Source organism: Mesoplodon bidens (genome assembly GCF_964165515.1).
Source record: "Mesoplodon bidens genome assembly, chromosome: 1".
NCBI lineage: Eukaryota > Metazoa > Chordata > Mammalia > Artiodactyla > Ziphiidae > Mesoplodon > Mesoplodon bidens.
The window spans coordinates 74,878,133-74,900,854 of record NC_138176.1 but is presented as its reverse complement, the minus strand read 5'-3'; the positions used below and the strand labels follow the sequence as shown (position 1 = coordinate 74,900,854).

Below are 22,722 nucleotides of genomic sequence, written 5' to 3'. Positions count from 1 at the left end.
GGATTGCATGAAAATTAAATGAATTAATTCACGTGAAACCCTTAGAACATTGCTGGTATTGTTGTTAGCATCCAGTAAATGTGAGCCCCGCAGTTTACATACTTTAAGTCATTTGTCACAGCAGCCCTGTAACTACACACACACACACACACACACACACAAACTTTTTGGTGGCAGTGTTGTTAAACAGCTGAGACAGAGAGAAGGTGAGAAATGTTAGATAACCTGCTCAAGGTTGCACTGTTAGAATCTGAACTCAGGTCTTAGGTACAAAAATCAGAAATAACTGACCTATAGACCTGTGTTGCTTTCTTGTAGCTCTTTTTGGTTTTGAAAATGTTGTGTCTCTAATGTTTTGTGATTAATGCAGATATTTAATTTCAAGTGTGAAATTTTACACTTGTGAAACTTTACCATACTCTTTCTCACAAAAGCCCTAATGAATGCCTGACTTTTTGTGTAATTTAATTTAGCATTTGTTCCTAGTGTGGAAGACTTAAATTCTTTATTTTACAAAAATGTGTGTTCCTCAAGGTACGTTTCAGAGCTTTACATGTCCAAGAAGCTAACTGAACATATAGGGAGTGTGTGCAGTTCACTTAATGCACATCATACTGTTCTGGGAAAAGTTGATTCTGAATTTTTGTTTTCTGGTTGATGGAGTAATAGCCTTTGTAAAATGCTGAAGCTACCAGTTGCCCTGTAATGCCCATGAGTGAAAAACGCTTGGAGGGGAATATACAGAAATGATAATAATAGCCATGTATAGGGTGATGGGTTTTTCTCCTTTCCACATTCTCTTTATTGCTGTTTTATAATTTAAAATAAATGTATTAAAAATAATTCCTGGAGTTAGGAGGTACAGAATGGACTACCTTAAGCTATTTCTCTTTGTAGATTTAAAAAAGAGTCTTTACAAGGTTGTACAGTATTTACATCTACAAAGAGAAAATTGAGGCAGCCAGTGGAAGCTGTCTCTTTTCCTTCATCATTATTCTTTGATGCACTCATGTAGTGTTTACCATTAGTAAATACAATAAATAGCCTTCTGCTGTGGGTACCTACTGCAGGCTTAATTGCAGAAGGCGGTCTGGAAGGTTTATGAAGTGCCCTGTGCTGTGCAGAGTTTGTGCTTAACACACACTTTGTACTTTCCCGTGAGTAGTGGGATGCTCAAAGGACAAAGGGCCTCCAGAGACCTAGCTGAACGTGGTATGGTAGTAAGCAGTGCTTCATTATTTATGTCTTTTAATTTTATTATTTCTTTCTTTTTTCCTTCATCTTTACTCTTCTTATTCATTCTTGGGTTTTTCATGAGAAAGATCAGAGGCCTTGAATTTACTGGTAGGAGGAGCTTGATTCTGGTACATGATTTAGCCAGTGCTGCTCTATCTTTGAGGGAACAGAACATCAGAAAAATGTAGTAGAATAATTCTTTCTAGATTCTCAGAACCCATACGGACTGCTTGAGTGGTAGCACTCAGGCTTTCATGAGATCGTCTAGCTTTGAGACACATATCTGACTCTGCTTTTTTCCACTACTGAAGATATTAATCAAAGTCCAAATGTAAGTTGAAGTTTCTTCCCAAACTTTTTCTTTCTGAAAGTAGTAGGTATTGTCCTTAAACACCTGGTTCTACCATTAATATTCATTTTGAATTACTTTTTCTGTTGTTATGCATTTTTTAAAATGGGTTTTATTTTTTAGAGCAGTTTCAGGTTCACTGCAAAACTTGAGTGGAAAGTATAGAGAATGAACTCCCATGGCTCCACTCCCTGCTACACATAGCTTATCCTGCTACCAGTATCCCTCACCAGAGTGGTACCTTTGTTATAATGGATGAACCTACATTGACACATTGTTATCATCCATAGTTCATAGTTTACATTAGCGTTGAACCTTCTATGGGTTTTGACAAATGTGTAATGACATTTATACACCATTGTAGTATCATAGAGGATAGTTGCACTGCCCTAGAAAATCCCCTGTGTTCTTCCTATTCATCCCTTCTCCCCTCCCCTGTAACCCTGGGCAACCACCAATGTTTTTACTGTCTCCATAGTTTTGCCTTTTCAGAATGTCACATAGTTGAAATCATACAATATGTAGCCTTTTCAGATGGGCTTCTTTTACTTAGTCTGCATTTAAGTTTTCTCCATGTCTTTTCATGGCTTGATAGCTCATTTCTTCTTAGTGCTGAATAATTAATATTCCATTGTCTGGATGTACCACAGTTTATCCATTCATCTACTAAAGGACTTCTTGGTTGTTTTCAAGTTTTGGCAATTATGAGTAAGGCTGCTATAAACATCTGTGTGCAGGTGGATGTAAGTTTTCACCTCATTTGGGTAAATACCAAGGAGCATGATGGCTGGATTATTTGGTGAGAGTATGTTTAGCTTTGTAAGAAATCACCAGATTGTCTTCTAAAGCAGCTGTACCATTTTGCATTCACACCACCAGTGAATGAGAGTTCCTGTTGCTCCGCATCCTTGTCAGCATTTGATGTGGTCAGTGTTTTGGATTTTGGTCATTCTAATAAGTATATTCTAATAGTGGTATCTCGTTATTTTAAATTGCATTTCCTTGATGATATATGATGTAGAGTATCGTTTCATATACTTATTTGTCACCTGTATATCCTTTTTGTGAGTTGTCTGTTCAGGTCTCTGGCCCATTTTCTAATAGGGTTCTTTTCTTACTGTTGAGTTTTAAGAGTTCTTTGTATATTTTGGGTAACAGTCCTTTTTCAGATATGCCTTTTCCAGATATTTTGTCTCAGTCTGTGGCTTGTCTTCTCATTCTCTTGAGAGTTAATTTATTTTGCGTAAGAAATTATTGCTTGGATACATATGGAAAACCCTTAATCAGTGCCAGTTTTGTATGCTTATAGAGATTACTTGATTGATTTGACTGGAAAATTTTAAAGTAATTAAACACATTTAGTAGGATTTCCCTGGTGGTCCAGTGGTTAAGACTCTGCCCCTTCATATGTATAGCTGATTCACTTTGTTATAAAGCAGAAACTAACACACCATTGTAAAGCAATTATACTCCAATAAAGATGTTAAAAAAAAAAAATACTCTGCTCTTCCACTGCAGGGGGCGCCGCTTTGATTCCTGGTCAGGGAACTAAGATCCTGCATGCTGTGCAGTGTGATATAAATGAATACTAGGAAGTTTGGTTAAAATTTCCGGACTACTTTCGTTAAGACATCAGAGAGTGCTGTTTCTCAAACTGCAGTGGTGGGAGTAGAGCTGACGTGCTCTGGAATAGTGTGTTACATGACTAAGAAGGTGGCTTTCGTGACAGTGGTGACAAAGATGCATGTGGAAGCTGGAATGAAATGGTTTTATAATATGTTACAGAAAATAATGATTATGTTTAGAGTGCTTTTTTTGTTTATTTCTTTGTTTCCAAATTATTTTTATCATTACCCCTTACTTGAGGTCACCTCTTCTTTGCAGTTGCATGATCTTGACTTATATGGCACATTCCAGGAATTTCTGTCTCGCTAGATAGTGGGAGATTACAATTAATGAAGTCTTGCATGTGGGATGTTACCTGCTTGCAAGTAGACCAGCTGTCACTAGGAAAATTGATTGGGAGGTACAGCATTAAATCCCTCTCTTACACTTTTTTTTTTAAGTCTCATTTTGAAATGTTAATTTTCTTCATTAAGATGCCCTTTGGAGAAAGCTAAATTGTTGAATCAAACATTTAACTGTACTTTTGTGTATGTATAGGATATTGTACCTGTGGATGCCTCTTATGAAGTGAAAGAACTGTATGTGCCAGAAAATAAACTTCATTTGGCAAAAACAGATGCAGAAACATTACCAGCATTGAAAATTAATAAAGTGAGTGCTTTGTTCCTTTTCCTACTGAGTGATTTAACCTTATGTATAGTTGTTAGTCTATAGAATTTGTGATTTTATTTTTGTGTTTGAGGGTGTGGGTGATAGTGGTAGTTGTGTATATCACAATTCCCAGGGATGGGAAATATGTTTAATTTGTAAAACCATATTTCCAAATTACCATGGCTTTGATTTCATTTTAGTCATAATATTTATTTATTATGAAATATCAAAGAACAAAGATTATGTAAGATCTTTAGGCTTATCAGAAGGAATGGGTTCTAAAAGATTAAAAACCTTTAATAATTAAATAATTTAAATGAACATTTTTTTCCTTTAAACATGTTTCCTAATCCCTTGTCAAAACCCTGACTTTCCCTTTCTTATATTGTGAAGAATAATTCTGTTGTGTATCTTAGCTCTAATAGTAGCATTAGGTGTTTTTCCCAATAAAAAACTGCTTAGTTAAACTAGATATGACAGTGGCAGCTATAATTTATCACTTTCAAATCTTAGAGAATTTTAAATTGTGTCATTCAGATATACTTTAAAAATGGAGAGATTTAGGCATAAGAACATGGACCAGGACTAGAATTTCTCAGCCTTTCTTTTAATATAGTTAAAATCCTGGACACCCAGGGAGGTGCCAAATGTGCAAGTAAGGAGAAAGAAAAATAAACCCCCAACCCTTCTGAGGTTGGAGGAAGACTCTTCAAAGACTTACTCAAATTCCTGATAGGAGTACATTATCTAGGTGATTTGTGTGATTGGGTTTCTGACCAGAAGCTAAGACATGCAGCAGGGGAGCAGAGAGAGGGAGAGTTGGAGAGCAGAGCCACTCAAAGCTGACTTTGCAAAGGAACAACAGATTTTGTCACTGACAGACTGTGCATCAAATGAACGAACACACACACACACACACACACATACACACGGACAGGACAGGGAGGAGGGAAGGGGAGAGAGAGAGAGAGAACGAAACTGAGAATGATTGCATATGAATCCAGGTCAGTTAGACTCTATAACCCAGAAAAACAGCTGCTTTTTCTAAATGTGATCTTTTTTTCAATATGGTAGTTTGTTCTTTGCACAGCAGTATGCAAAGTAATTAATTAAAAAAATTAGGTTACATCATATAATGTATGCTAGGCTGCCATAACAAATACCATACCCTGGATGGCTTAAACAACAGAAATTTATTTTCCCATAGTTCAGTAAGTTAGAAAGTCCAAGATGCAGGTGCTGGCTGGTTTGTTTCCTGGTGAGGCTCCCTTACTGACTTGCTGTCAGACGCCTTCTTACCTTATCCTCACAGGGTGTGTGTGGGAGTTCTGGTGTCTCTTTCTCTTATGAGGGCACCAGACCTATTGGGTTGGGACCCACCCTTATGACCTCATTTATTCTTTATCACCCCTTCAGGGCCCTGTCTTCAAATACATTCACATTGGGGGTTAGGGCTTCAACATATTTTCTGGGGGACATAAACTTTCAGTCCATAATAGATACCATCTAGAATTAGATTCCAATAGAGAAGAATAGTGGCCATTGTCAAAGGTTTAGGAAAAATTAGTAAGAGGAGAACTTGAAAGTGAAACAATTTGGTGCACGAATATAATTTTTTCCTGTGAATTGAAGGGAGGGAATGCTTTACCATTATTTGATTTTTCAGTGGAACATGCCAACCTAATACTTTGGGAATACATGGTAAGTCACATCATAATGCACAACTCTTGGCCAGGTGCTTTATCTTTTCTCATATGATTCTCATATCCAGGTATACCCATATATATATATATATATATATATTTATATACACACACGCACACACACACACACACACAGTTAAAAAATGAGCATATCCAGCTTGCGTTAATTCATCAATTCTTTAATATTCTGATGGGATCCACTAGAAATCTTAAAGTTCAAGAAATAATATAGTGTTTGTAAAATGAAGGGTACTCTGTCATTGGTGAGGGATTTTTTTTGGTAAATATTTTTATCTAAAGTTTGTTTTAGTTCAGGACAGTGGTTGTCAGAGTGTAGTTTCCAGACCATCATTGTTAGCATTTTCTGGGCACCTGTTAAAAATACAAATCCTTATGCCACAGCAAACCAGCTAAATCAGAAACTGGGGGGTGGAGCAGTCTTCATTTAACAAGCCTTCCAGAGGTTTCTTAATACATATTAAAGTTTGAGGACCACTGGTTTAGGAGATGCTATTCTTACTAGAAATGTTGGGAAGCCTAATGTTATTCAAATTTATTAAGAAAAATACATACTTTCCTAGTGCCCTTATTGTTGATTAGATTTGTAAAATCTACAAACATTCTTGAGAAGTTCGTTTCCATTGCTTTCAAAATTAAACTCCAAAAAGCCATTAATACTTTTGTTCATAAGTACATGAAATAGAGCATTTTTCTTTACTGTCTCATTTACTAGGTGGATATGCAGTGGGTGCAGGTTTTGGCAGAAGGTTGGGCAACCCCGCTGAATGGCTTTATGAGAGAGAGGGAGTACTTGCAGTGTCTTCATTTCGATTGTCTTCTGGATGGTAAGACATTTTAAAATATTCAAGTACATTGAGTATGGAAAAGAAAGCACACAGTTGCAGGGATTCGTCACTATTTATAGAGAGTACTGGTAATATCTTAATGGAGATAGCACTTAAAGACTAAATTATATCAGTACTGAATATTTTAAATGTATCATGAGATCTTTCCATTTTTAGTTTTCTTGATTGTGACTTATTGCAGGGGGAGAAGGACAACCTGGGGATTAGGGCTGAAAATGGATTTAAAAAACAAATATAGTTTCCCTATGCCATATCCACCTGATCACGGTAAAAAGCCTCTCCCCAGGAAGTGTACATACTTACTAATTGTGCTGTGCTGAAGCCCATGCTTGCTTAAGCCAGGTGTTCTAACAAGGAATCAGGGAGTCCCAAGTTAAGGAGTCCTGAAATAGGTGGTTAAAAGGATGGTTCTTCCTACTCTTTTAAAACACTAAAAAAAAAAAATTGCCAAAGAAATATTAGGGTATTGTAATTACATTCCAGCTACCTTAAACTTTGTATACTGTTGGTAAGATTAATTTACTACAATAAAGAAAATATTGCTAAATGTTAAAGAACTATGCCGTATGATCCAGCAATTCCACTTCTGGGTACTTACGTGAAGAAAACAAAAACACTAACTAGAAAAGATATATGTTCCCATATGTTCATTGCAGCATTATTTACAATTGCCAAGATTTGGAAGCAACCTAAGTGCCCATCAATAGGTGAATGGATAAAGAAGATGTAGTGTGTGTATGTGTGTGTGTGTGTGTGTGTGTGTATACAATGGAATACTATGCAGCCATAAAGAACAATGAACTTTTGCCATTTGCTGCAACATGGATGGACCTGAAGGGTATTATGCTAAGTGAAATAAGTCAAACAGAGAAAGATAGATACCATATGATTTCACTTATATGTGGAATTTAAAAAACAAAACAAAAGAACAAACAAAACAAAAACAGACTTGTAGATACAGGGAACAAACTGGTGGTTGCCAGAAGGGGGTGGGGGTAGGCTAAATAGGTGAAGGGGATTAAGAGGTGTATAAACTTCCAGTTATAAAATAAATAAGTCACAAGTATGTAATATATGGCATAAGGAATAATATGGTAATAATTTTGTATGGTGACAGATGGTTACTAGACTTATCATGGTGATCATTTCTTAATATGTTTAAATGTTGAATCACTATGCTGTACATCTGAAACTAACATAATATTGTACGTCAACTATAATACTTCAATTTTTAAAAAAAGTCATAGAACCCTGCAAAGTTGCCACCACGTTCTTCTGTGTTATAACTTCTTTTGACTGGGGAGTAAAATAGATACTAGAAAATGTAATTCCTACTCATTGTTCTCAAGAACCTTTAACAGAAGAATTAAATTTTACTTCTTGATTTTCTTCCTTGGAAATAATGGTAAAGTCTTTGTGGACTGCCTCCTTAGTAATGACTTAGTCTTGGGTGTGGTGTAAATCTACCTATTAATTTTCCATTTTGAACTCCACCTTACGGTGGTAATTTTAAAACAGCCAAACTGTTATCATTGATTTTGTTGACGTCTTTTGCCCAAAGAAGGCATGCCATGATTTCACAAAAAGTGTGGTTTCTCTTTGATATGTAAATAATATCCACATATGAATTTGAGGGTGTATTTTATTTTTCTAACTTGCACATGACGGATAGGAAAGAACAAAACACTTTCAGAGCTTGAAAGGTTGGGAACTGAGAATGTGCCTTTGGTCTCACTGGCAACTTTTTTTTTTTTTTTTTTTTTGGCGGTACGCGGGCCTCTCACCGTTGTGGTCTCTCCCATTGCGGAGCACAGGCTCCGGACGCACAGGCTCGGTGGCCATGGCTCACGGGCCCAGCCGCTTCGCGGCATGTGGGATCTTCCCGGACTGGGGCACGAACCTGTGTCCCCTGCATCGGCAGGCGGACCCTCAACCACTGCGCCAGCAGGGAAGCCCTGGCAACATATTTTGGTTTAAATGGAGCCACTGATTATTTACTACCTTTATCTCTTGACCAGTGATAGCTGGCATCAGTTCCATTCTGATTAGAAAACAAAAAACAAAAAACTTTTTGAGTGTTTTCATCTTCCTCTCTCAAGGATATCCAGGTATACCAAGTATACTCAAGTTACTTAACCAACTTGCCACTCAAAATGTAGTTGTCAGCAGTATCAGTTATAATATTTTTCCTGTAAAGGCCCTGAAGCATAATTCTTTGTCTTACTCATATATTTTTGGTGGTGTTAGGCTTAACCAGCTGATTCTTCCTTACTCAACAGTTTCTTAAACTTCTGTGATTCTTACCCCTAAAGACAGTTTCATGAGTGGTTGTGAGGAGTATTGCTGCACACATTGTTGAGGTTCTTAATTTTTGCTGTTTTGTTTTGTTTTCAACTCTGGGTTTGTTGCTTGTTCTCTCCCTGCTTTTCTGTTCCAGGTACCAGTGGAAACACTGTCACTGGAGCAATAAATCTTTTATTATTTGAAGAGTATCTACTGAAGTGTGAAAGGTAGATGTGAGGCCCACTGAGTAATGCAAGCTGTGTGCTTTATGTTCTTTTGTGCCCTGCAGGGGGTGTCATTAACTTGTCAGTACCGATAGTTCTGACAGCTACTCAGGAAGATAAAGAGAGGCTGGACGGCTGCACGGCTTTTGCTCTGATGTACGAGGGCCGCCGCGTGGCTATTCTTCGCAATCCAGAGTTTTTTGAGCACAGGAAGGAGGAGCGCTGTGCCAGGCAGTGGGGAACAACATGCAAGAACCACCCCTACATCAAGGTCCTGAGTAAACCTTGCTGCATTTTATCTTGATTTGCCAGTAATGTTTGTGCTGAAATGTGAGGCATTACCTGTATATCAATTATGCCATTGGAACTGTTAATATTTTGCAGAATCAAGGCTGGAACTTAGTGTGATGAGCATATGGTTTTGTTGTTTGGTCCACATAAATATTCAGCAAATATTTTTTAAACATCTACTCTACACCAGGCACTGAGCTAGGTGCTAACGCTGGGTATATAGGGCTGATGTGCACGGCAGGGGCAATCTTTATATGCTTGGAGCATGCTGTCTGGTGGTGGGCGCAGACATTGATCTTGTACTTACAGGTAGGATGTGATGGCAGGGTGCTATGGGAGCCCACGCTGGGTGATTTTATCCAATGTGGGCTTTTAATTGAACATTGTGTTTCTGGTATGAAAGCAGTGAAATTTTTAATTGGTCTCCCCAAAGGGCCTCATGTATTTTATGTATTGTATGTGAAACATTATCACTGAAGTCACATTTCTGTCATTTGTTTTAAAGTAGACTTTGAACTTTTAAAGAAACTAAGCGAAGGAGTTCCCTGGCAGTCCAGTAGTTAGACTCAGCGCTTTCACTGCCAGGGCCCTGATTGGACCCCTGGTCGGGGAACTAAGATCCTGCAGGCTGCATGGTGCAGCCGAAAAAAAAAAAAAGAAAGAAACTAAGTGAAATTTTAGTAGCGTTACCTAGAAACTTTATATAACTTCTGTTTAGATCATGGAAGTGTGTTAAATTTCATTTCATTGTCTTATGTAGGACAAAAAAGTGATAAACTTAAAAAACAGGCAAATATATTGTTTTATAAAATGAGGTTGAACTAACGGTGTCAGACATTCCTTCAGCATTAAAATTCTACAGTTATTAATAACAAATAACATAGTTTACAAACCATGCTTATGTAAATTTTTTGAACCACATAGCAGACCTTTAGGATGGGTGGTATTTCCATCTTACACATGGAGAAATTGAGACTTTATGGGGGATATATGTTCTTGGCCAAAGTTTTGCAGCTTATGGTTGGGATGAGGGTCTGATTTGAATCCAAGACCTTGGGCTTTAAAGCCATCTTCCATAATCCTTAGCAGAAAGTCATTATTGGTTGATGTAGAGCTTCACGTACTATGTAATCCCTACCACTAGAGAGTACTTTTTGTATGAATTCATTGGAGGAGACATTTTTTAATCACTGAACATATGTGAATGCTGTTTATATTGTGTGCCACTTTTATTTAGAGCAGTCTATAAGACTTCTTAGGTTAGTTAGTACTTGGTGTGCAGCCTTGAGGAACCAGTAGCAGTTGGATAGGAGAGAGCTGTAAGAAACGGCTTCCCCGGTTTCTGGGGCAGGGGGAGTGAAGACTCCGTGCGTTTGAGAGAGAGTTGGTGGTCCAGTGGGAGAGAGGACCTTGGGCTTCAGTTTCTACTCCAAGGTGTTAAAATTTTGTTCAGTCATAATAACAATTTACATGTATTTATGCTTTTCAACCACGTTTCTGCTTTTCAGTCCCTATAGTGACCCTTAGAAGCAGACAAGGTTATTTTCTTTATTCTGAGGAGTCTTAGAGTGGGTTCAACTTTCCCAGAGCTGCAGAGGTACCTGTGAGGTGTGAGGATTAGAGTCTGTCTTAGGTCTTCTGTGCTCTTTCCCCTATGCTGCTCTGCCTTCCTAGGAACAGAGAGGTGGCAGGCAGATTTGACAGGGTCACAAACGACGTGGTGATTTAAGAAGCCAGCCGGCTGGTCTAGAGCAGGGTGTCCCTCTTCCAGCCCCATGCCCCCCGGTACTGGCCATGCCCTCCCGGTCTCCTGGCTGGAGTCCTGCTTCCTGTCATACCCATTGAAATCCATTCTCCTAGTGCAGCCAGAGTGAGTCTTTTAAAAATATAGATCTGAACATATCACTGCCCCCTTTAAAACTCTCCAGTGGCTGCTCATTGTAATCAGAATAAAACCTGTGAGGCGCTGTGGGATCCGGCCCTGGCCTTCTTCCACAATCTCTTCCACTACCACTGCCCCTCTCCTTGCTTTGGCCTTTCTGACCTTCTAGCCACATTAGCTTTCTTTCTGTTCCTTAAAGACAGAAACGTGTTTCTGCGCCAGGACTTTGCACTTGGTGTCCCTCTGCATGAACTGCTTTACCTCTGTGACGAGTTCCTTTTCATCCTCTCAGGTTAAATGTCACCTTCCTCAGAGAGGCAGTTACTAACTCCTTTCTCTTAAATGCCATTCAGTCTACTCCCTGGGCACTGTGTTCCAGTGCCCTGTTTGTTTTCTCTGCAACGTTTATCACTAGCTGATATTTCTCTGGTTTCTCCTCTGTCTCGCCCACTAAAATATAAGTTCCATTGGAGTAAGATCTTTCTCTCTCGTTTTCTGCTCTACTTCCCAGTGCCTAGCATAGGCCCTGACACATACCAGTCCTCAGTGAATTTGTTGAATGAGTGGTTTGGAGGATGGGTAGAGACCTACTAGTGAGGGAGAGCAGGCAGGAAGTGACTACGCAGTTGAGGTGCATTGTTAGCAGGTAAGTTGAAGCTGTGGGGGAAGAGCTTGAGCTGCATTGCAAAAATGGATGGGTCCTAGAGGGTATATCTTCTCTCAGATGCAGAGAAAGGACACGAGTGGAGCCGAAAGAAATTTGAGGCGGTGTGGAGATTGGAAGGCATGAATTTGTGTTCAGCTCCATCATCATTACTTTAATTGCTCAAAAGTTTAGGATTGGAGAACACAAGAGGGCAGGGTGACCCAGGCTTACACACTTTTCTGTTAATCAACATACAACAGCAATGAAAAGAATGTTTTGGTTACTTAAAAAAGTAATTATTCATTTTGATTTTGTTTGCGTTTCATATGCAAATATAATAGCTGCGTCACAAATCCTTTGCAAAATTATAAAATATATTCTAATTCTACAGCATCTCTAATGCCAGTTCAGTTGATAAACCAAACAGATTTACCATTGACCTTAAGAAGAGAGTAGTTTACAGGTATATTTAGCTTGTATGAGAGAAATGTTCTTACTTATTTTGATATTGGTTCCTGTGGAAAAAAAATTATTTTCTTTCTCTTGCCATTAGATGGTTATGGAACAAGGAGATTGGCTGATTGGAGGAGATCTTCAAGTCTTGGACCGAATTTATTGGAATGATGGTCTTGATCAGTACCGTTTTACTCCTACTGAGCTAAAGCAGAAGTTTAAAGATATGAATGCAGGTAAGACATGGACCTAATTATCTAACATGGGATTACTTGGAGTTTCTCCTTGATGGGGAGGCTCTTGAAGATCTTTTCCAGTGCTTGCTAAAATGTAAGACAGAATGAGGAGTAAAGATAAATTTAGTTAGCAATGGAATATGTAAGGAAAGGTAGTCAATCTGAATCAACCTGTGTAGTTCACTCATATCAACGTGCTTTATATCCCAGAATGTCTTATTGGAGTGGAATGTACCACTGCAGAAAATAATAGAACAACAATATCACATTTGCTATTCATTTAGCAAGTGTTTGTTTTGCATCGTTATATGCCAGAGTACCAAGTGCTGAGGATTCATAAATAAATAAGACAGGAGTTTATAGTGTAGAAGAGAGAGACAGTCAACAAATAACAGGAAAAGTTGTTGTAGAGTAGGTTAATAACGATTTCAGATTTCTGGATTAGGACAGAATGGAGCAGTAAATATAGAGAGTTTGTAGAAACTGTTTTTTATAATACTGTCTTAGAAAGTGTCCCAGGACAGGGATTTTTATATTAGACATCTGTGATTAGCAGATATTTTACACAGAAGTAGGTAAATGATGTGTTTACACTGGTGCACCCACACTTGCAAATTCCAGGTGCCTGCCACAGCATTCGCTGTAGATTATAGGAGGCTGTTTTTTAAGATCTGAAGAATTTGAAACCTCCTACAATCATGCTGCTAGTGAATTCTCACCCACTACAGAAATGGTTAAACACTAAGCATTGGTGCTGCTTTTTAAAATATCTTCTGTGTACAAATTGAGGAGATATGGCTGAGAAAAGTCAGGTGGATATGGATGCCTTTTAAGGAACTACGTGGCCACTCAGCCGTATTTATTAACCAGAAGCCCGCCTTCCCAAGTGACTCCAGAATCTGGGCAAGAGCTCCCATTTCATCAGTTTTGTTTAGGTTCTGTGACCTCTCAGATCCTTGGTAGTCATTCAGAGTCCTGTGTGCACACTGCCCCCTACTTTACCACTTAGAAGTTATGTGGTTGTGGGGAAAGGGGTTTCCTCTCTTAAGGCTCAGTTCCCTAGTTGTACAAATGAGGACAGTGATGGTACCTGACACATAGGATTTTATTTTTAAAAAGTGAAATGAACTAAGATGGTTAGGCACCGTAATAGTACCTGGCACACAGTAAGAGGTTAAGGTGTCATTATTTCTGTTATGTGGGTTGGAAGCTAGTTTTTACCAGTAAGTAAAGGGTATACAAGTAAAGGGAAAAGGAAGAATATCTGTTTTTTCTTAAGCTGTATTGTAATTAGCTGATACTTGAAGTGATGTGCAAGTGATCAAGAACTGGGGGCCCGAGATGGACACACACTCTTCAGAGCTCCACAGTCCCCACCAGCCTGCCTCGTTCATGCACATTTTTTGCTTGGCCCCCTTACGGTATTTGATAGTGTGGTACCCCATTCCTCCTTCTGAATTTTATTCCTCTCCTCTGAATTTGAAGCACATATTTGGCTTAAACTACTTGTGCAGGAATTTCTCCGAATATTACACTCGGTGCTTGCTTATACAGCAGCTTGTTCTCTTCTTTCTTGCTAACACGTTTTGGGCCCAGTCATAGAGGACTGTATCATGAACTGCATCATGACTGCCATAAGTCAGTGATGGTGCCGCATTCTCTTTTGTCAGTGTGTGACCTAAAGGTCCATGTGTAAGTCAGTTTTGACCTTTGAGATGTAAGCAAGTGGGGCTTCTGGGAAAGGTTTTCCTTCCTGAAAAGAAACTGGCTTAGGACAAAAAGTTATCCTTTCCCATCCTTCCTCTTCCTCCTGCTTTGGATGCTGTCATGTAAGGGTACAATGTTTGGAGCTCTGGTAGCCATTTTGTACCATGAGAATCCATAAGAATCTTATACTGTTTGAGTTTCTGATCCAGCCCTTGGGTCCTCTGTATCCAGATTTGTTATTCAAAGACCTAATGCGTGTTTGAGTTGTATAAGACACTTCTAGTTGGGTCTTCGTTTATTTGCATCCAGAAGCATCTGATAGTTTAATATGTGTAGACTTCTCTCTTTTTTTCTGGTGAACAGGAACATGTTTCGCTGAGGACTTGCTGAGACCTCCTTGCTTACTTTAATTTGTTTTCAAAATAATTTATATCTGGAATTCATGTTACTAAATAAATTTTTAGCACTGTTGAGGGGTCTTATCAAGAAATTATCATTCATAATCCAAGACTTTATATTACGTCTGTTTTACATTCTTCCTTGTGTACCAAACATTTTAAATCATTTAGAGGATTTGTTGCATAATGAGTGATTGCAGCTTTGTTTAAAGTAGCTGAGAGCTGGTTATTAGCCTTAAATCCAGCAAAAAAGATGATGGATTGTTATTTTGTTGACTTTTCCATTTTAGACTAAGGCAAATAAGCAACAGACTGAGGAGGTCCCTTTATAGTTCTTATTCACTCTTTCTGGAAGCCAATAACAAGTCATCTACTCTTGTGTACAAATCATAGTTCAAGGGAGAGAAAACAGGGAATATTTTTTTCTTTTACTTAAGGTTTCTTTTCTTACCTCTTCCTCCTTCTCCTTCCCTCATCTTAGGGAATATTAGGTAATCTTTGATTACCCTGTGTGGGTTGTTGTCCTGTGCACATTGATATGATCAGTTTTGCTGTTTCTAGACCATTCTGTAGCTGGAAGGATTGAGAGGTCTTTAATACCCACGTCAGTGATTGCAAGGTGACACGGTTCCAGATGGCAAGTTCTTTGAACCACTGATGATTGACCACTGTCCTGGAAAGAAGGACTGAATTTCACTTAAGCCAAGTAAGAGCCAGTTAGTGTTTATTACACACAGAGTACTGGTGTCCTGCTGGGTTACAAAGGGAAATGCTGACATAATTTCTTTCAAGCTAGTATGTGGTAGCACAGTGTTGAATAAATCTGAGAAAGCTTTGTCAAGTTGTTGAACCACAGACTGTATTTTAAATGAATGGGTAGAGACAGTAGATGGATATATTAGGCAGAGTTGGGAACAACAGATGCCTGAGAAAGCTGAGGTGGAAGCAGATAGTTTGCCTCTGAAGGCTCTGGGCTTTCTTGCCCATACGTGGCAGTGGGCTGGAGATGCTGTAATCTGAGATTGGGTGATGGAGCCTCTTGTCAGTCAGGTCAAGGCACACTCAGATGAGGCTGTGAACATTATCTAACAACGTGAGTATTTAAAGATGGGCGGTCAGGGCTAAGGGAACCACCAAGGAATGATGAGGCATCCGGGGACTGGCAATTTGGGGTAGTATGACCATTCCTGCAGGGCGTCGGAAGGCAGCATTGTTTCTGAAGTGGGGTAAGAGGAGCTGGAGCTGTGGCAAGGGGCTGCCGGGCAGGAGCTAGTTGTCCGGGGTATAGACCCCGCTGTGATCACAGCGCTGAAGCGGGATGCTACTGGGGCGAGACTTCTGTCCTCCGTTCTCTGGTTGCCTACTGATGTCTCCCGTACGGAGGCAGGAGTACAGCACTCCCACCCCCAAACATGCACACACATGCACACGTGCACATGCGCACACGCGCACAGAGGCACGAGACAGGACTGGACAGGAAGGGGAATGGAGAACAGACAGTACAGAGTCCAGCTGGCAAAAAAGCTTTATATCCAACATTATTTTTCACTTTAATTTGAAAGCATTTCTAGTCCTGAGAAAGAAAAACAACTTGCTGCCGTACTTTGGGGTATGAGAGTGCCTGTTGATGAAAAATTCTAGTCTATTCATATTTAGTCAAGTAGCCTAGCCCTGTCTTGTTGATTTTTTCCCCCTCATGAGCAGTTTAAGTACAAGAAATGACAGTCCCGAGGGAGGAGGGGGATCAAACTCTTTCTCATTTCCAGCTCTCTTCAAAAAACTCCCACGAAAACATAGCGTGCGTGCACCCCAGCCTGCCTCCCAGCAACACTAGAGCGATTGTCAGGACTCTCTTGTTCAGCTACTATGTTGATTTGGGGAAAATCAGAAATGCCTGTACTTAGAGCTTTGGGGTAAAGTGGTAGATAATAGAGCTTGCGTAGGACTGCAAGAGAAGACTTATTAATTACTGCGTATGCAGGCCAGTTTTCAGAGAAGTTGAAAGGAAGACAGCAGGCAGATGTTGTAATTCTGGGTCTAGTGGTTGGGATGCAGGCCGGGGCTCTGCCTGTGGGCTGGGCAGTGAAGCGCAGGTCTGAGAAATCTGGGGGAAGGAGTTAGCAGCGCTCCCCTGCTGACCAGCTCATTCGTTGCTCACAGCTGCCCTGCTGGGGAGCTGCAGTTGTCCCCGGACCCCTCGCTGAGAAAGTGCAGCACCGGGGTCCAGCCTAGGTGTTTGTACTGTGCCACAACAGGGTTCCGTGGCCGTGGCACTAGATTAGGCAGCCCGTGTCCTGCACGTATTCTGGGGGTCAGGGCCCAGCCTCCTCCCACCACCTTCGAAAACACTCACGGTTGCCATTCCTTCCCCTGTCAGAAATCAGCACATCCCGAGAAGAACCTTCTTCACTGTCTTCTTCCCCTTCCGTCTGCTGGAGGGAAAGGGATCAGACCGTACTTGTTAACATGGTGTGTTGGCTCCTGGACTGGATGGTGTCGAATCCGGAGGAGAGGGAGAGAAACTGTAGTATGGGGCTCTTCTTTTACTTAGACATGAGGTATAGGAGAAGGTGCAGGTTTTAGAAGCTGGACCTGCTTTTGACTTGAGATGTGAGGGTAGTAAGTGAAGGTGAAGGAATTGAGGGGCGGGGTGGTAATGAGCAGCATCTATTGAAACGTTTTTAGTAATAAGTCTCTGTAACTGATGAGTTGGAAGGTCAGGACTTAGGGATGCAGCTAACAGAAGCCATCTGTATGCACATGGTAATTGAATCCAGGCGAAGGGGTAAGTTTCCTGAATGAGTACGTAAAGAAAGAATTTCATAGGACCCAGCAATGAACTCTGTGGCTCTGAGAATTTCGTAGGACCCAGCAATGAACTCTGGCTCTGAGAATTTCGTAGGACCCAGCAATGAACTCTGTGTCTCTGAGAGGACTGCAGGATGTCAGAAACAGGTGACTAGACCAAAATGGGCCAAGCAGAATATAAAATGTCATACACATTTGATCACATCTGTGTAAAAACGTGTGCATAAGGAGAAAAACTAGGAGACTATTCAAAAACCCCAAAACAGTTATTTTAAGATAGTGCATTTGGGGTGGTTTTTCCCCTCCAAATTTTCTTCAGTGTTTCATGGTTTTTACTAAAGAAAAAGCATAAAGAGGCAGATGAAATAGAAAAGGTTGGTGCCATGGTTAGCAGGCCTTGAGGCTGTGAAGACAGTGGCATAGCTTTTTTTTTTTTTTTTAATGTCAGAGGCAGCAGAGAGGTCAGGACTTTTAAAACAGGAAAGTACCTTTTGGATTTGGCAGGGGTTTCATACTCACACTATGTGGCAGAGCAGGAAGGAATTAGTTGAAGGAGTGACTCCATTCCCGTTCTTTTCTTCCATCACTTTATCCTTCACATTGTCACCAGACTTACCTTCTGAAAACAAAGATCTAATCATGTCCTCTTGGAGTTGAAGGAAGTATATTCCTTCTAACATGGATTTATTCTCTGATTAGTGAATGTTTGCTTCTCCTCCTCTGACTAGATTGTAAGCTCCTGGGGGCAGGACCAGTTCCACTGTTCCCCCAGGACAGTGTATCTAAAACAGAATTTTCATCCTGTCCCAACACCTTTCTTCCCTGCCCCGCTGCCTGCTTTGGCTGCTGGATGGAGGCTAGATGGGGTTGTGGGGGGAGACCAGTTGTCTTGTGAAGCAGGGATGAAGGGCTGATGTGGGCACGGGGAGTGAAGAAAGCAGGGTTTAGTGAGGTTTAGGGAACAGAGCGATGCACTGCGTGTGGAGGATGGCAGTGGTCCTCCAGAGTCTAAGACTCTGCAGTGGGTGGTGGTGCCTGCTCTCAGAGGGCATGGAGGAGGGCCAGAGGCGTGCAGGGAGGCTGGCAGGAGGGGATTTGAGGTGCCCGTGGAGTGCTAAGAGGCAGGTGGAGAGACGGTCTGGAGCTTAGGGGAGTTTCGGTCAGATGACGTAGATCTGTGAGTCAGTAACACATAGAGCGCTGCTCAGTGACCTCAGCGCTGGGGAGGGGTTTGAGGGAGCGGGCAGCGCCAGTCTCTGCCGTTGTGACCCCATTCCCAGTGTGTAGGTTGTGATTGGTCAAATGAGCCTGTCTGTATCCTGGGGGAGAAATAGATTGAGTCAGTGGGGAGAATGGAAGAGTTGGTGGATGGTTTATTTTATATGGAAAATATGGGAGCACGTTTCTGCGCTACAGTCTTCTGATTTTGCTGTCTCCCCACTCCACCCACTCACCCTCCCCCACCTCAGTCCTGCACAGTCTACTAGCCTAATTTTCTGGGCAACATTACTGATTAACTCACAACCTCTGTTTGGAACACAGTATCCTTCCTAACCTATCATTCAAAATTCTGTGTGATATCACGTGCTAGGCTTTGTATCCATCTTTGACAAGATGGATGATTCTGTGTCCTCAGACACATCTGCTTTCCTGCCTCCACACTTCTGCTCACACCAGGCGTCTTGGTTGCAGTGCTCTTACTTCCATCACCCAAATTTCATTTGTCTTTCAGAGGTTGGTAAACCACAGCCTGCACGCCAAATCTGGCCCGCTGCCAGTTCTTGTAAATAAAGTTTTACTGGGAAATATCCACAGTCACTTATGCATCGTCTGTGGCTGTTTTTGCACTGCTCGGCAGGGTTGAGTCGTTGCAGCAGAAGCCCCATAGCCTGCAAAGCTTAAAATATTCACTCTAGCTCTTGAAGGAAAAGTTTGTTTTTGTGCACGGCATCAGCAGCTTCACAGTGTAATTTCTATAAATCACAAGTATGGAATTCCTGGTCCTTTCCCAGGAATGGGGGCAGAAGGCTAGAAAGAAATGGAAATCATAAATGTTAATATTAAATTCCAGTCATTTTGAAGATAATGTCCCATTTTCAGACATGGTTGAAACCCTGATCTTAGGTAAAGCAGTCTTAAACTAATCCATAAAGAGTTGTAAGCGAAAAGGCAAGTATTTTCTACCAGTTTTGGTGTGACAACGGGGAATTCACTTGTCCTTTAGAAAATGGGGATGAGAATGTGAAGAATTACTGAAAGTTGCTCTAAGTATCAGTGGCCCCAGGTCCATAGTGGCCCATTATTCTTTTTCCATCCTTGATGGAAAATTGTTGGAGGAAAATATAATGGTGATGCATACTGGGTTATGTTATTTGGGGCAATACCTTGGGAGTGTAAGCTTCCAGTGGATCAGGTGCTTCCATTCCATTGTTCATCCACATAAGTTCTCTAGTGGGGAAACCAGATGGTAGGGATGAAAATGCAGTCTGGAGCTACAGGCAGTTAAAGCCATTTGTGTAATTCATTGATAAATAGTTAACAAGGGATTGAAAAGGCTGGAAGTTTAGGAAAAACCTGGTAATATTGGCAAGAAAAAATGGGCAGACAGAGCAAATGATCATTGGATTTCTGAATGGAACTGATAATAAGGAAATAATTCTACCTGGAAGAAATTTTGGCAGCAAAATCCTTTATATGCTGCTAATGTAAACTTTTAATAAGTCATTCATCTTAACTTTATCTGTTAAATGTCCCATGTGGAGCTAGATTAATTCTTTTTGGAAAGGAAACCTAGGTAGATGAATTTTTAGAATCTGTGAAATACGTATATTTGAGACAGAATTTATTTATGTTTCCTTTTGCACATGCTGTTCATATAAATAATCTTGCTAAATGGCAATTTTACAAAATCAGATTTGACCTGATTGGAGTCTAGGAATGTAGTCATCATACACCTGAGATGTATTACCCAGGGGTCCTTTTCACAGTTAGGCACCTGTTCCTAATTAAGGAAGGCGAAGGCTGCATATTGCAGCACAGAGCTAATGCACCCTCATCTTGGAAACACTCACTGGAGTGTTAGTTCATACTAGAGTAGACCTTGAGTCACCAGTAGAACAGTGGGTTCAATTTCCTGCCAGGAACTTTTAGATGTGGTGTTTTTTTGGGTTTTTTTGAAGAATGAATTGTCTTAAGGAACTTAGATTTTTAAGTGACTGCACTGTACATCTCACCGTGCTGGGTACTTTATATCATTTTATCTTCATAACAGTAACCTTAGTATCATCCCCACTACGAAGGTGTCAAAAGTGAAATTAAGTCCTTAAAGACGACAGTCCATGGTTAAAAATTGTTAGACCTGTAATTTGAACCCGTAAATATCATGTTCCAAAGCAGTGCTGCTTCTACATGTATCTTCTCTTTTAAAAATTATTAGGGAAAATTTTAAACATATGCTACTTAATTTGTAAGTAGATACAATAGTGTGAATGAATCCCTATATACCTCTAACCCAAATTCAGTGGTACCAACTCTTGGCTACTCTTGTTTCACCTGTACTCCTACCTACCCCACTGCATCCCTGCATATTATTCTGAAGCAAATCTCAAACCCCATGTCATTACCATCTAAATATTTCAGAAAGTATTTCTTAAAGGTAAGGACTTTAAGAAATACAACCATGATGTCACTATTGCACCTAAATAATGATAATATCAATAGTTTCTTAATACTATCAAATATCTAGTCAGTGTTTATATTTCTGATAATTTCATAGTAGTCACATTTCTTTTTTTTATCGTTTGTTTGAATCAGGATCTAAATAAAATCTACATGTTATAACCAGTTCATATGTCTCCTGTCATAATTTTTTACTTTGTTTTTTAACTTTTTATTTTGAAATAATTTTAAATTTACAGAAAAATTACAAGAATAGTACCAAGAACTCCTATATATTCTTCACCCAGTTTCCATAATTAACGTTATATTTCTTTGCTTTCTCATTCTCACTTTCTTTGAAAGTTGCAGACATGATGCCTCATTACTCCTTAGTTATTTCCATATGTATTTCCTGAAGATAAGGACAGTCTCCTACCTCACCTCAGTATGCTCATCAAACTCAGGAAAATACCATTGATATAATACTGTCTAATCTGTGCACTTCACTCACATCATGCCACTGTCCCAATAATGTCTTTTATCACAAAACCAGCAATGACAACTAAAATCTTCTCTTTGCCACCTTTCCTTCCTGGTTCAGGGTGTCAGTCATGTCTCTTTAGTCTACTTCATTCGGAACAGTCGCTTAGTCTTTGTTGTGTCTTTTACAACTTTGGCATTTTTGAATAGTCATGTCGTTTACTTTCTTGACTGTCTCTCAGTTTGGGTTTATCTGCTGTTTCCTCATGATTAGGTTCCAGTTACACATTTTTGTCAGGAATCCTGCAGGAAACAATGCTGAATTCTTGGCACATCGTATTTGGTGGCTCACAATTTTGATTTGTCCTATTACAGATGAGGTTAACTTTTTTAAAGTTAACTTTTATCATTTAAGATCATGTTTACCAGGTTTTTGTGCTGTAAAGTTAACAAATTATTTTGTATGTACTAACAGGTATTTTGGGGGAGAGATTCTGAGACTCCATAAATACCCCCTTGTCATCAAACTTTTATCTGCTAGTTTTAGCATGCTGCAAATGCTGCCAAATGGTGATTTTTCTAATTCCATCATTCCATCTACGTTTATTAGTTGACTTTCTACTGTAAGAGTTTCTGCTTCTCCTCCATTGGTTTTTTCACTTATTTTATTGTTTCTGGATTTACAGATTCCTATTTACTCAGTGGTTTACAATCCATTAATATTATTATTTACTTGATATTTAGCTTGTCCTAGGTTGGCCTTTGGGACCATGTCAGACTGGTTGCTGGATCCTTTTGACAAGTCCTCATTATTCTCTGAGCACTTCCTTTCCTTATGACACAAAAGACGTTCCAGCTCATGTTGTACTTTCCGTGCCCTAGCCCTAGAATTGGCCATTTTGCCAAGGAACCCTGGCTTAAGTGAGGAATAGTATTTAGAATGTAAAATTTGGGCTTTAGTTTTGCTCATTGCCACTGGGTAGTCATTGCTCGTAGGACCTTTCAGCGGACAGAACCAAGAAATGTGCATAAGCACATACACTCACACACATTTATATCTGTTCCTGTATATATCTGTCTATGTAGCTGAAAACCATGAGGTCACGCTGCTATTTTCAACCCTAATCCAATACCACGTGGTCTTTTCTAGCCTTTCTTCTTTTTGGTATTTTTGCCTCCTCTCCTACAGTGAGAATCCTGGCTGCCATTCTACTCAATCTATTTAC

General features: G+C 40.0%; 1 protein-coding gene across 5 annotated transcripts in view; it reads left to right on the top strand.

The window, feature by feature from the left end:
- Positions 1-22,722, top strand: part of PAPSS1 (3'-phosphoadenosine 5'-phosphosulfate synthase 1) — a 108,870-nt gene that overhangs the window by 50,529 nt on the left and 35,619 nt on the right. For all 5 annotated transcript variants that reach the window (XM_081226611.1, XM_081226607.1, XM_081226609.1 and 2 more), the window contains 4 exons: positions 3,749-3,862; positions 6,299-6,410; positions 9,004-9,209; positions 12,311-12,446. In XM_081226611.1, coding sequence (XP_081082737.1) covers positions 3,749-3,862; positions 6,299-6,410; positions 9,004-9,209; positions 12,311-12,446 — 568 coding nt within the window. The remainder of the gene's footprint in view (positions 1-3,748; positions 3,863-6,298; positions 6,411-9,003; positions 9,210-12,310; positions 12,447-22,722) is intronic.